Source organism: Zalophus californianus, chromosome 12 (assembly GCF_009762305.2).
Source record: "Zalophus californianus isolate mZalCal1 chromosome 12, mZalCal1.pri.v2, whole genome shotgun sequence".
Classification (NCBI taxonomy): Eukaryota; Metazoa; Chordata; class Mammalia; order Carnivora; family Otariidae; genus Zalophus; species Zalophus californianus.
This window is the reverse complement of record NC_045606.1, coordinates 46779426-46795404: the sequence shown is the minus strand read 5'-3', so window position 1 is coordinate 46795404 and position 15979 is coordinate 46779426. Positions and strand designations below refer to the sequence as shown.

At 33.0% G+C, this 15979-nt stretch overlaps 1 protein-coding gene across 9 annotated transcripts in view; it reads left to right on the top strand.

The window, feature by feature from the left end:
• Positions 1–15979, top strand: part of DGKB (diacylglycerol kinase beta) — a 714841-nt gene that overhangs the window by 287130 nt on the left and 411732 nt on the right. For 8 of the 9 annotated variants that reach the window (XM_027574763.2, XM_027574760.2, XM_027574759.2 and 5 more), the window contains 2 exons: positions 9997–10082; positions 13258–13347. In XM_027574763.2, the coding sequence (XP_027430564.1) occupies positions 9997–10082; positions 13258–13347 (176 nt within the window). The remainder of the gene's footprint in view (positions 1–9996; positions 10083–13257; positions 13348–15979) is intronic. The other variant, XM_027574764.2, reaches the window with a different exon arrangement.

Here is a 15979-nt window from a genome sequence, read left to right as displayed (position 1 = left end):
ATCAGCTTGCATTCCCACCAACAGTGTAGGAGGGTTCCCCTTTCTCTGCATTCTCGCCAACATCTATCATTTCCTGACTTGTTAATTTTAGCCATTCTGACTGGTGAGGTGGTATCTCATTGAGGTTTTATAATAATTAGGTTTATCCAGGTTTCTTCTGGTCTATTCCTGGCTTTCTAGCATCTATTCCAGTTTAATATTTAGTCAGGAAATTTGTATTTTTAATTTAAGTATTATTATTACTGAGTGCATTATAATAAACTCTGATGATAATGGGTTTGGGATCTCTCCAGTTTGTATATCCAGTCTCTGCTTATGTTTTTCTCTAGGAGGATGTAAGACACATCTGTCCAATGAATGGTGTTCTCACTTTTACATATAATCATTAAATCTGAAACATAATCAGAAAAATAACTGTTTTTCCCAACCATTCCCACATGCAAAAACAAGCCACAGTTTCTTCTGAAGTACAGTATATTGTGAATTAAAAGAAAAAAATAAACATGCACTAAAAACCCTGTTGGCCAACTGGTATACCAGGCCATTATGCTGTGGCCATGGACTCTCATCTGCCTGTGAGATGCATAGGAGAACAAATATACCAACCAGCAATGTCCGTGGAGACTGGGGGGAATCATAGGCTAGATGTATATTAAATAAATGTGAGGAAGAGAAGATGAGCAGTCCTGCAAATATTTTTAATGAATGGTTTGAATACTCTTATTCAGTGTTTTTTTTTTTAATTAAACATGTAGTTTAAATCTATAAATATTTATGTTTTATACACTTATTTTGCAATAAAACTTTTCAGCAAAAATCAACTAAAAATGAAAATGCATCTTAGATGAAAAATTCAGGTCTGAGTTTCTATTTTCTCTGAAATAATTGATGATGAATATATGATTTTATGAAGTACTTATCAACCGTACCATTGCCAATGGGAGCTTTAGTGGTATCATTTAACAGATTGAAACTATAAGCACAAATATGCTGTAGAAGCATCAGTATCTGATTCAAAATTAATAGCTAATTATCTGCTCAAAACAACCATTGAAACTGCAGAAAATCGCTTTGCCTATCACTCTTTGAAGCATGACTTTTCATTTAGATCAAATGACTGTCCTAAGTTAATGTTCATATTCAATTCCAAGTTTTCTTATGTGTGTTATAAGTGAAGTGATTAACTGTTAATATTTTGGCTTCACTGGTGGAAGAACTTTAAAAAGATTAAGCAATACCATTTTTATATCAGAGTAATCAGAATGTTTTAAACAGAAAATCCATTAAAAAGTAAAGCACTAATGATTTTATTATTTGTTCCTATGGTGATAATCTGAATACAGATTTTGTTGGAGCACATAATCATGGCAAAAATATGGTTTTGATTAAAGTAAGAAACAATAGATAAAAATATGCTCTGAATTGGTTGTGGTATACACATAAATCATAATTGCATCCAAATAAATTTTAATATATTATTAATTAAAATATAAGCCTTAATTGTCAAATTCTATGTGTGTGCATATATGAGCATGAACATACACACAAATACACACAAATTACTCAGTTATTCTGCTACTGATTCTATAGTCACTAAGGAACCTTCTGGAAAAAACAAGTAAGGCTCAAATCTCAGATCATTTAAGTAATGGAGTCCTTAAAGTCTCTCTGGATAATACTACTCCAGTAAGGCTTTTTCAGGTTATAACCTTCTCTTTCATTTAAAACTCTACCACTGAAGAAGTATGCAAGTTTAAAATAGTCTAACATAGAGATAATCAACCTATAGAAATCTACAACTTGATTTCATCTTGTCATCTCTTCATAAAAGTATTACTCAAAATTATTGTCTTATGAAAAGCCAATCAAATATAAAAAATGTTTAAGTCTATCAGGCAGTTCATTAATGAAATTATTATACTTGATCTTAGCCAAAAGACCGAGAAATGAACATAAATGAAATTATGATGCTATTATTCTTGATCTTATGATGTAGTGTCTGTGTGCTATCTTGAATTTGCAATCTGTTGTGATTTCTTTTCTTATTCTAAATAAATATACATATATACATATTTATATATGATTTATAAAACCTGATTTTTACATATTTTTCTTAAAGAGGGAATCAAATTTTATAAATATCACATCTCACAAAATCAGTATTCACCTTTGCTCCTAATTTATCAATGAGATATCATGGAAAGGAAATTACTTCAACTTATGTTTATTATTCCTACCATTATGAACACATTGATATTCAGATCTATCTTGACTCCCTCTCCTATTCTTTTATCAGATGTGGCATCTCTCCTAAATAAAGTGTATTCAACGTTCTCTCTGGATCCCTGCTCCCCTAGCTTTTTTGACTCTTCATTCATTTTCCCACCCTTTTGCTATCACATCTTGAGCTGTTCTCTTCTACTGCCTTTTTATCCTAACTATGTAAGTCCTCTTTTTTTTTTTTAGATTTTATTTATTTTATTTTTTCTACAAAAAGGTTGTTTTATGTTCTTCAGTTACTTGGACCTTAAATACTAATTTATGTTTATATATATTTAAAACATCCTAAAAGGGTTGTTATTTTCTTCATACCAGAATAAATTTATATTTTAAAGTAAGATCTTTATAAAAGCATTTTATTATACAAATAAAATCATGAATAGTTTTAATAAAATGTTAAGACCATTTTAGCTAAGTACTACTACTTTGTCTTTATTCATTAAAAAATGATCTGAGAGAGTTTGATATTTTGTAACACATTAATTTTCCAAGAATTATGTGCACTAGTCAAAAAGGAACAAATATTTGGACCACATTGTGGAGCCTATTGTTTCCTGATTTCTCCTTTCTAATTCATTTTATGCCAGGGAGAATATTAAAGTTATTTAATAAAATAACGGGGGTTTCCCAGGAACAAATGTTCCCCCTCATTTTCTGTCTCTCATGATCTCTTTGGCATTTCTCACTGCCTTTCTCCCTTACTCTTTCTCTCTCCTTCTCTTATAAAATACACATATGCATAAAATATGTTTTTGATATTTCCAAAGATAATGGAATTAATGTTTCAATTGTTAATGGTGCACTGGTATATATATTTTGTCAAATTATTTCTGGAAGTTATTTCTGGCTGTGATGGTAATAGCATTAAGTTATACTTGGTTCATATCAGTGAGTCCAAATTACATTTTTTGACTGTCCCACTTATTACATGAAATGTCCCCTTGCCCAAAACAGTGTAAATTTATCTTTCATACAATATCCTCAAAAGACTAGCCAAATTTGTTAAAACATGTGCACTTTCTAGTTTACCTAACCTTTATAATTTATTAGTAAAATAGAGCACCTAAGATATGAGACAAGGGGACATGGTTATAATTAGTTATACTTTAAGCTGAAATGTTGGGGGAGGCACATTATAGTTGATAATTAATCACTTTGAAGCTGACATTATCAAGATCCACAAGAAAAGATCAAATATAACCCTCCCCCAATTTGGTAATATATAGTATAGAAGAAACTTTTGGGGGGCATAATTGCTTCATGCATAGATTTTTCAACCTGACTGCAGCAGCAATAATAGTATCCAGTGATGCCAATGTATGTATAGATGTACTTTGGGTATCAGGAAATGAGGTGGAAGGTATTAGGAATTGGTTTTCTAGACTATAAATATGGTTTTGAAAACAATAACAACATCACAAATCAGAAAATTCAACCTAATTTTAGTGAGGCAATTGTGAAGCCATTTAATCTTATAACTCTAAGAATAATATGTAACTGTCTACATGCAGGTATGAGTATGAATTGAGCTGAATAATAAGAGATAAGAATGTTTGTTCCTGGCTCAAAATGCTTATATCAGAATGCAGACCTTTCTTAAGGCAAGCTCTTGACAAAGAAGAGGAAAAGGAAAGTTGAGGGCATATAATAAAGTTATTTTCGATTCTTCAACCTCGTGTTACTTTAATACAAAGAAATATGAGTAGGTACAATTAAATGAGCATTCATTCCATGCTATTATGATAACAATATTTATGAATCTCATACTGGTTTCTTCTAAATATCACAGAATATAGTTTTATAATATGTACATTGTTTAATTGCTATACATTAATTTATTTTTATATGTTCAATCTGATTTCTAACTGATATAGCCCAAGTATATATAAATGACAGGATCATTTATTTTTTTAAATGATAAAACAGGAGATTGGAATAAAAAGAAATTCCTACATATTGTCATTTAAGAAATCCAATTATAAGACACTTTCCAAGATTATGGAATTAGTACTGCAGGTTTTCTTTCTTCTTTTTTTAAAAAAATGTCCCAGTGTGCTTTTTAATTACTATTGTCAGGTACAAATTAAAACTTCCTAAATTTTCTTTTTTTTTTTTTTTTTTTATAGATTTTATTTATTTATTTGAGAGAGAGAATGAGATAGAGAGAGAGCACGAGAGGGAAGAGGGTCAGAGGGAGAAGCAGACTCCCTGCTGAGCAGGGAGCCCGATGTGGGACTCGATCCCGGGACTCCAGGATCATGACCTGAGCCGAAGGCAGTCGCTTAACCAACTGAGCCACCCAGGCGCCCAAAACTTCCTAAATTTTCTATATTAGTTTTATCTTAACACTTTTTACCAATGGAAAGTAGACTTCTAAATCTTAGTATCTTGATTTGCTTTTAATGGTTCAAAACCTCCCCATCCACTTTTTTATAGGGTGAGCTATAGTGGTGGCTATTGAGCAATGTGATAGGAAAGCATCTGACACGGAGCTACTAAACCTGCATATTAACATAAGATCGCCTTCAAATTTAGCTATTGTAGATAAATAGTAAAAACTCTAGGAGAGCATTAATAACCAACACTGGAAACTCGAAAACTATTAATCCACTTCATAAGTCATTTTAAGTTTTAATTTCATAAATTTCCATAAAAAATAGTCTAAATAAATTCCGGGGCCATGCATGATGCCTTCATTACAAAATGTTTATAGGTATTAATTCTGCAAGTGAACCTCTGAAATTGGTAGGTGAAAGTATAGTACACAGTACTAAAATTTCTACTAACAGGCATCTTTCCAGTCACTTCTTATTCCCTCATCCTTCTTGTTGTTAGGATATCTTTTGAAGTGGGAGCCCCACATCTGCTGGTCTTCACAGCTTAATGAGTGAAAAGTTAGTACCCATGCAGAGCCCTGTATTTGGTTCTTACCAAGTCTCTTGGATTTGTTTGTTCTCAATCAGACCTACTTTCCTCTGCACTTTCTGTCCCTAAGGCAATGCCATAAGCAAGCCAATGAACTATGGTTCATTGGCTATAGTTTCAGATTGAAGGTAGGAAAACTCACTGTCCATCCAGCTTTGCTTGATAGGAAGTTCTCTTTGAGATTATTTTGCCAGAACACTGGGGGAGGGGGGTGAAAATAGAGGAGTGGCACTCTGACCTATAAAACATATATACTACTATTAATGAAGGGAAAAATAATTGAATTAGTAATAACCTATGGATAATACAATTTAATTTACATACACATATTGTTTATTTCTTGAAATAGCCCAATGAAGCAAATGGCATTAACTCCATTTTAAAGATAAGGAAACCAAGGCTGAGAATGATTAAATAATTTTCCAAGGCTACAGTTCATTGAATGAATGAAATAAGGAATGAATGAATCTCTAGGGAAAACAGCATGGATTGAGTGGATTAAGAGGCTGAGATAGGTCAAGTTTTCAATCCATTTAGCAATCAATTTACAGAGAGTAAGCTGGTCTGACAGTCACATGGGGTTTATGTTTGGGGGTAGGATGCTGCTGAAGAACCAATGATGACAATTTTAAAAGAAACAAGAATGAATAACAGATGAAACATCATCATGGAATAGAAGAACAATGGTGAGTCAAATGGATGGTTAGGCTTTCACCAAAAACAATTAGCTCTATGGTAAACTTTTCAGCTGCCAGCTAATTTTGAAAAAGTTTTCTAGGCTTCGATGAGACAATGTTTGCAAATTAGGACATAGACAAATTGATAGGATATGTAACTGGCAAAAACTGATTTAGGGAGAATTAGAAAAATAGAAATTTTGTTCAATAATCTTTAAAGGAATTCAAACAATTATTTAAAAATAGAAAGAAAGAGAGAAACCAAAGACTCACCAGAAATAGAATAGCTTATATGCAAGTACTATGAGTTTTAAGGAACTTCCAAAATTGTACAGATGCTTCCACAAATTGAGATGAGGGCCTATTCTGCAACTCACCTTCTGAGACAGAATAATTTTGTCAAAAACTTAGAGATGGTATCAGGAAGAAAAATAGTAAGTCTTGTGTTCAGGAATATAGATTCAAAATGTCTAAGCAAAATATTAGCAAACTGAATCCAGTTCTCTATAAAAATATTAATAAACAGTGTCCAATTTGGGTATATAAAAATATCATAAGTGTGCTTTAATGATACAAAAATATTTAAATATATATTCCCACACTGTTGGTTAAATGAGATAAACCATGTTAACATCTCAAGATGCAGCAAAAAAATTTAACAGATTCATAATAAAAACCCTTACTATAGTAGATAAAAGGAAATTTTATTACCTTATAAAAGATGTCTCTCAAAAAAGAAAAGAAAGTAATATATGGTGATTAACATAACAATAAAAAATTTAAAAAAAAAGAAAATCTGTATGAAAACATCATATTAAATGGGAAAAATATAGAAATATTCCATTTAAATTTAGAAACAAGATAGGAGCATTGCCTATGAATATCCGAATTCAGCGATGTTTTGGAGCTCTGGACAGCACAATAAGAAATAACAATTATAAGGATTGGAGATCACCAATAGTACCATCATTATTGGTATACTATAGTCATGGATGAGGAAACCTAATTAACATTATATGGATTTTATTTGTCCCAAAAGTGATCTATAGGCTTAATGTTACTCTGATCAAAGTCACAATTGGTTTTTATTTATTTTTATCTTTATTATTGTGGAATAGGACATGTTAACTTTAAAATATATATAGAAAATCAAAGAAGGAATAATACCCTAGATTCTTCATGCTCTGTGAGATATAGACTTACTATAAAACTACTTAAGGAATTATAAGAATGTGGTACTGGTGCAGGGGTGGACAAAATATGAATAAAATAAAACAGTTCAAAAAGAAATTTACTCATATGGAAATCTGATTTATGATGGAGCTTGCATGGTAGGAAGCGGAATTATGTAATAAATAAAAGGATGGATTAAAGAAGAGAGAAAACTTGGTGCACAACAGCCACAGGGAAAGAAAGGAGGGAGGAAGGGAAAAAGGAAGAGGGAAAAGGAAAGAAAGAGGATGGAGGGAGGGGGAAAGGAAGAGGAAGGGAAGCAAATAAAGGGATCCCTACCTCACACCACAACATAGAACTGTTAAAAGTAAAACTGAAATTTTAAAAAAGAGTATACATGAATTATCTTCTGACCTCTGAGTAGGCAAACTTTTATTACACAATACAGGTGACAGTGCTAACCACTTATGAAAAGGTTGATAAATTTGAATACATTAAAACCAAATCTTGTTTATTAAAATACATGTTAAAGTTAAAAAATTCAATTTGTGTAGAAGATACTTGCAAAAAAGCATTAAAATTAAGAACAAGTAAAGAATTTTTACAAATCAAGAAGAGAAAAAGTAGAGAAAGAAAACAAAAGTCAAGAATAGCCATTTCACAAAAGAGGAAACCCATGAAATTAAGAAGTGTGACATTAAAAGTGTTAGAAAGAATGTACTCAGTCAAATATCTATGTTGAAAATGAATGCAGGCATTGATACAACTTTTTGGGGAAACAAAAATTTCCGTAAAAGTATACCCTACTCTGAAAGTATCCTTTGTCCATGAGCACTAGGAAGCATGTCCAATAATGCAGTTTTTCTAAGAACATAAACTAACCAATCCAAATGTCCATTGACATGGGTTTAAAAAGGCACACTCACATAAATGATAATTAGCAGTAAAAATTAAATAACTTCAACTATGCATGGAGAGAACTTCAGCTATCACATGAATGAGTCTTAATAACAATACTAAGTGGGAAAAGCAAAAAATGAACAGAATGCTGTCTATGGCATGTGCAGGATAACTGAAAATTTAGAATAGTGCTCACTTTTGTGGATGAGGAGAAATGGACTGCACAGCAGTCTATGTAAGTTTTAGAAATGTTCTCCCTTTGGGGTGGGCAATTGGTACATAGATACTTAAATTATGAATAATATTATACAAGATATAAGCAAACAAATGGGAAAAAGACTCAAAATATTGCAACATGTCTAACAAAAGGTAAATATCCACAATATAATACCTAAGGAAATACGTGAAAGTTTGATATTCTAAATATTCATGGCTCTTAATATCAGGTGGTGGGGTTTTAGTTAATTTTTATACATTTCTATTATGTTTATGCATTATTTGTATTACTTCAACAAAATGTTTTTCTAATAATGCTAATTTAAATGAAAAACAACACTCATAATATGTAGAATTTATAAGATAATAATAAAAGACAACTCAATGGAAAAGATGGGCAAGAGTTTGAAGATGCAGTTCGCAGAAGAGATCACATACCTGTAAACCTACAAAAATATGCTCAACCCACTTGCAAACAGGAATGTGTGATTTTACAATAAAAACATAATTTGATTTTTCATTATTATTGAAGAAATATCATAAAGTTGTTTACATGTAGTGTTTTGGATTTGACAGAAATTGACATCTTTTATAGCAGGAGCTGTTCATAGAGTAGTATGATGGTATAGTGGATTTCCCTTCTAGAAGATTAACCTTCAAAACATATGCCTATGTTCACATATATGTACTTCAAATAGTGTTAACTATAATACTTATTTTTTGTAATAGTGAAACACTAGAATTAGTTTAACAGTACCTGAAGAGAAATGGTTTATTTGATCACATAATGAATACCTTATGTAATACATTCACTTATTGTAAATCATGATGCAACATTGTATGAGCTGACACAGAAAGATCTCTTAGACATTTTTAAACTAAAAAATGCACACAAATTAACAGGATGTATAGCATGATCCTATTCATGTTAAAAATATGTGCATAATAAAATTCATATGTAAATATATAGAAAAATTTCTTGGTTGACTGCATATTATATTACTACCAGTGGTTATTCCTGGGCAAGGGAGGTAAACAGACACATTCCACATATTTCTGTCTTGTTTCAATTCTTTTTTATTGCAAGAAAATAGGCATGTACAGTTGTATAACTGGCTGTGTTACCTGCCTTTTTAACTTTCTCCAAGGTAGGTTGCTTTAATAAGCATAGTGCTGTATGCAGTAGCAACAGAACCTATGGGCACCCAGCAACTAGGCTTGAGTGTTCCGAGGTAGCAGACACTGAGGGCCATGTCCAAAGACAAGTGGAAGGCTGGCTCCCATTTGCAAATTCTAAGTCAAAGGAAACACTGAAACAGAACCCCAAAGCAGTGTGATCAATTTCTTCCAGTAATGGAAAAGGCTGAAAACTCTCAAAGACATATTTGCTGGCAGAATAGTTGTATTTATATAATGATTCAAAAGAATTTTTTCAATTCAATAATTGAATCTCAATTATTCAATGAAATGCTGTAGTAAATGTCACTTTGGATTATATGTGAAATGCAGATCACATATAATCAAAATGAGAATATTTTAATACAAGGTATTATAATGTATTAGTTTTGTTTTTTTAAACTTGAGTTGAAAAAAGAAAAAATAAAATATATTATCTAATATATGTTTAAATCAAGATGTTAATTCTTTAATTTTAGAATTTTATTCTAGATAAGAATTTAATATTTTTCAATAAAATTGTTGAGATTATCTTACAGTTCTCATCAAATAAAAATGTCTTTTATTAGATAAAATGCTAAGAATACAAAACTTTACAAGTCTGAATTTTAAAGTATCAATCATGTGCCATAACGTGCTTATTTTGCAGGTTAAACTTTTTCCGTGATGTTCCTGATTTCAGAGTGTTAGCCTGTGGTGGAGATGGAACCGTGGGGTGGATTTTGGACTGCATAGGTAATGAAGACACATACTTAACATGGCTGGGTTGAGAGTGGTAACCTAAAATTCTGTATATTTTATTTATTTTATTAATGCATTGATATCTTTGGATGCTACAGTGATATAATCGGATACCTGGCATTGTTGCACATTACTTACTGGTTTAATGTGTTTTCTATATTTCAAAGTTTTAATTGACAAAATAATTTGCAAGTATCTAAAAATCTTTCTTTTTTAATCCACTTCTTGTGGAACTTACTAAACCCCCAGAGTTATTTTCAAATCAGGCTCTACAAATTCCATTTGTTTCTTTGACCTGGGGAGGGAGCCAAAGAGAATCTTAGAATTTGTGATAAAATTTATGTCAAATAGATGTGCTTATTTTATTTAAGCATGTCACCTCAAAACCTTACCCTCTGTGGACATTCTTATCATTATTATTACCATAGCTATTTTTTATTTATCATGTACTCTCTCATAGATGTTGTGCTAAGATTTTTACCCCCTCCCCGATTCATCTTAATTCTCACAACTCTGTGACACAGTATAGATAATCCTATTTTAGAGAGAGGCTCTAAGGTGCGGAGAAGTTAAATAATTAGAATGGAGTCTGAGAGCTGTAAATTGACAGAACTGGGATTAGAGCTCATCCTTTAACCTTAACCTAGATTGCTTCTCTCTTGACATTTTTACAACTTCATTTTTATAAGCAAACAAAGCAGATACATGACTGAGGATAAAATGTAGAAGGTATCACAAAATCTTGATGATTTAGAAATATTATCAGGTTTTTCAGAGACAGTCAGCTGTCAGAAGTGATACTAAGCAGTAAAATGATCATGAATTGGCCTTCATTAGGAGATAAATCCCAAACAAATATCCATTTCTTTATTGACTAATTCTTTGTTAAAAATGGCCCGTTTCAGGGCACTTGGGTGGCACAATTGGTTGAATATCCAATTCTTGGTTTTGGCTCAGGTCGTGATCTCAGGATCCTGAGATCAAGCCCCGTGTTGGGCTCTGCACTTAGCTTAGAGTCTGCTTGAGATTCTCTCTCCCTTTCCCTCTACCCCTCCTGCTTGTGCTCTCTCTCTCTTTTTCTCTCAAATAAATATATTTTTTTAAATGGGCCCTTTCACAAAAGGGAAATAATTTGTTCAAAATAAGTTTTACTGCCTATATAAATTGAAACACTTTTATTTAGTTAATGCAGGTGAGTGTATTCTATCTTCTCATGCACACAAAAGTATTCAAATTAAAAGTAAATACATGTTGTCAGCACACTTTTGGTAAGCATCTTATGATTTTAGTCTACTAACTTTCTTTTTTTAAAGCAACAGTGAAAATTGTGCTCTTTGGCCTTCCAATAAAAGATGTAAGTAGTATAATATGCAATATCTAAGGAGAAAATCAGAATTCAGAAACTGCAGAAATTAGAGTTGCTTGAACAGAGTCTGAATACTTGTGAGAATTTTAGTGAAAATGGTAGGATATGAGGAGTTTATTTTAGCTCACATCTAAGCCTTGGCTCTTACACCATGACAAATCCATCTCTAAATAATCTGTTCCCTCCCCATTCTTCCACATAGGCAAATACTCACTTTGAGGGGCTGAGAAAGTAGAAAAAATGAAGAAAATAATATATGCTTGTGAGAGTCATTCAAGCCATATGATGGCTTAAACAAAACTATGTGGGGGCACAGGGGTGGCTCAGTTGGTTAAGCATTAACTCTTGGTTTTGGTTCAGGTCATGATCTCAGGGTTGTGAGATTGAGCCCCGCATGGAGCTCCATGCCCAGCAGGGAGTCTGCTTGAGATTCTCTCTCTCCCTCTGCCTCTGCCCCTCCCCCAACCCTCCTGCTTGTTCATGGGCGTGCATGTGTGTGCTCTCTCTCTCTCTCTCTCTCTCTCTATCAATCAATATAAGCAAAACCATGTGGAACTTTGGGGTGCCTGGGTGGCTCAGTCAGTTAAGCATCTGTCTTCAGCTGAGATCATGATCCCAGGTCCTGGGATGGAGTCTGGCTCCCTGCTCAGTGGGGAGTCGGCTTCTCCCTCTCCCTCTCCCTCTGCTCCTCCTGCCCCTGCTCTTGTGCTCTCTCTCAAATAAATAAATAAAATCTTTTAAAAAATGTGGAATTTCAATGGTAGTGATCTTTACTGCTCTGAGCCCAAAGCATTATGTTCTGTAAAGCTTAATCTCAAAGAAAACCTGCTGATCTCAGAGTTACCCAGTTCTTACATTGCTTACTCTGACCCAAAGCAGCACCATGGGCAGGAACAACACAGTGAAACATTTTTCGAATTTTACTAGCTTTTAGAGTTTGATTTTTCAAAATATTTTATTCCTTAGAGTGAAATGCATCTAGAGTTGGTGTTCCAAAAGAACTTTTTATAGGAACCCACACCTCAACTTTGGTGATGTCTCTCTAGTATATTCTTATGATGCATATATATGCATCCTTGAAATTTCCATGATGTTAAATCCACAACAATTTTTTTAAAGATTTTATTTATTTATTTGAGAGAGAGAGAATGAGAGAGAGAGAGAAGCACATGAGAGGGGGGAGGGTCATAGGAAGAAGCAGACTCCCTGCTGAGCAGGGAGCCCGATGCGGGACTCGATCCCAGGACTCCAGGATCATGACCTGAGCTGAAGGCAGTCGCTTAACCAGCTGAGCCACCCAGGTGTCCCAAATCCACAACAATTTTTAACTGAGTTAAGATTCTATTTTATTTTTTAAAGAATTTATTTATTTATTTGTCAGAGAGAGCGCGTATGCATACAAGCAGGGGGAATGGCAGGCAGAGGGAGAAGCAGGCTTCCTGCTGGGCAGGGAGCCTGATGCAGGGCTTGATTTCAGGACCCCAGGATCATGACCTGAGCCAAAGGCAGACACTTAACCAACTGAGCCACTGAGGCATTCCCTGAGTTAAGATTTTAAAGATTCAGACATGAATCTTGAAAATTCCTATCACTTCGTGAATTATGGTATTCATCTGTGTTTTATAAATTGCTACAAATACATACAAATTAATCTTACTTTCTAATTGTATATAGCTATAAAACATAACTTTTTCTGTTTTTATGTACTTAGTGGAATGCCTTCATTTCATGCCAAGCTGTCTTTTCTACTGTTGTTCCATCTGTGATCAAAATTTTATTTTATTTTAATTTTTGATTCCACAGAAAAGGCTAATGTTGTCAAGCATCCTCCAGTTGCAATTCTGCCTCTTGGGACCGGCAATGATCTAGCAAGATGCCTGCGATGGGGAGGAGGTAAAATAGCTAACGAAAATCTTGAAAAACAGAAATACAGTGCAGAGCATTTTCCCCCCAAAACTAAGCCCATCATTTTTAATATATGGCAACTGCCATGTGAATTTAGCAAATATAATTGCTGTGAGAGATATAGTATATAATTTTGAACAATAGTCTGGGGTAGAGAAGGGAATAGTGGACAAGGAGCTGGACTGTGAGTGCTGGCCTTTAATCTGATACTAATTATAGACTTGATGGGGCAAGGCAAGTTTCTAAACTTCCTTGATTTGGGGTTTCTAACTTAAAAAATAAGATAAGCATGGATTAAATCTAAAGTAATGTTCAGGTTTTTAATCTGAGTTGTGTAGTAACATCACTAACAAAGAAAAAAATTGAAAGGCTAATGAATGACTTGTCCAGGAATGAATACATTAAATAACATTTATTTTTTGAGACCCACTTTATACCAAGTAGGTATGTTCTATTCTTGGGGTAGAGGGTTAAGGACAGAAAACAAGGTCTACCTTCAAAGAGGCTTTGAATTCTTGTGGCACATATAAGAACAATTTTTCCATGAGTATCAAACCAACTGGTAAACTCTAAGCTGTGTTTTGTATATGTGTATGTGTATGTATGTGTATATGTATATAACAGACAGAGTTGGAGACTAAGTTAAAAACTTGATATATGAGATATTTATAATTTTCATTAAGGGTATAAATTAGTAAAATAATATCATGAAACACTGAGTTAAATCTCATAGAATCTAAAGACAGACAGACAGATGGATAGAACCATTGCTTATAAGATGCTTATATTTGCTAGTGCTTACATATCTATATTGATTAAAAGGAAGAGAATCACACATGTGCCTTCTTGTGTATTCTTTTGAAAACTATTTTTGATATTTGAAAATTAATGGTTTCATTTAGATTCCAAATTCATAAATGGCTCCAATCTCAAAATTGACATGGAAGTTCCATTTGGGTCATCTTCTAATGATTTTCTTATGAAACAGTTTAAGATATATTATTATCGGTAGTCAAAGACACACAAATTGTAGTATATGCCAAAGCATATATTATTAAAAAACTCTCTGTCTGTGCCTTGCATGTGTTGACACTGTTTTACGTCCTGGATTTAGAGTGAAAAAATAAATAAAATTCCTACCTTCTAGAGATTATGCTTTAATTGAGTACATAGGTAATAAATCAATGAACAATAAAATATATAAATACAAAATAAGATCAAAGCTATGTAAGACTCAAACTTATTTAGAGAATAGTAGAGGGGAACTATTCAGCTAAATGATCTAGAAGCCCTCTCCAAGGAAGTAACATTTAAGCTAGATTTAAAATGTAAGGAAGAAAAATAGCTTCTGAAATTGAAAGGGCTCAAGGAAGGCTGATGTGACTCTTTAATCATCTGTGAGGCAGGGGTTAGGTAGGGAGTGGGGTAGGGGAGACAGTGACTAGTATGAGATTGGAGAGGCAATCAAGAGCCAAATAATACAGGGGCTTTATTTGATTGAATCTGAAGCACAAAGTGAAGCTTGGAAAGAGTTTCAAAAGCAGCATGATACAATGACATTTATTTTTTCAAAAATAGATTAATTGGGAGGTATAAAATACACTGAAGAAAATTAAGAAATTGTGAAAATGTAGAGAATCATAGTTTTCCAAATAACTTGTGTTACAGTTTTTCTAATTAGAGAATGAAGGGATTGGACCCGGGTGGTGGTAATGGAAATGAGACAAGTAGACACGGTGGAGTTCTATTTTTAGGGAAGGACTGGTAGAACTTGTCCCTGGATTGGAGAGGGGCTTTGGGAAAACCAAGGTATTAAGGGGGACTGCAAGATGCCTAAGTTGAATGATTAGGAAAACGCAGATGCCATTTGATAGAGTTTACTAATAAAGAAACATGCTGTGAGGTGTGATTATTTCTTGCCAGGTGTGTAACTAACTTTGAGCAAGTTGCTTACCAACCGTGGGCTTCAGATTCCTCATTAGAGCTTGAAAAAATGATAGTACCTGCCTTGTAGGTTCTTACACCAAACCATCAAATTGTTTGCCTAGTGTTTGTGCTGAGTATATATTTGTAGCAAGTATCATCATGCTTAGCATTGGGGAAAGAAAGGACTTTATTCAACCAATAATCATTTGGTTCACTTTAGGTCACTGGAATATATTGATTTGAAGCTTATTTTTTACAAGAATATATTTGGGAAAATACAACACTGTAAGAATGTAGGATGTCCTAGGGCATTTGCAAATACTTAATTTACATTCTCTTTGCAATTTTTCTAGTACTAAGTAGTCTAAAATCTAAAATTATTTCAGGAAAAATGTTTCATGAAGAGTAAGAGTTTTAGATGGAGCACACACTGACAAATCTATATTGTTGCTTTCCTTTATGTGACTTTCCTTTTTAAAAATTTCTGTGGCTTTGTAGATAGATTTGGTAATAACATTGTATCATTAAATAGAAAATAAATACTAATTATGTTTTTATTTTGTTTCTTAGCCTAGAGGGATTATAGGTTTAAATTAAAATAATGGAAGCAAAATAACATCATTCTTTTCTGGGAATAAGCTTTTACTTCTATATTTAGTAAGTTTAATATGTCTTTTTTTAAAAAATATGATCT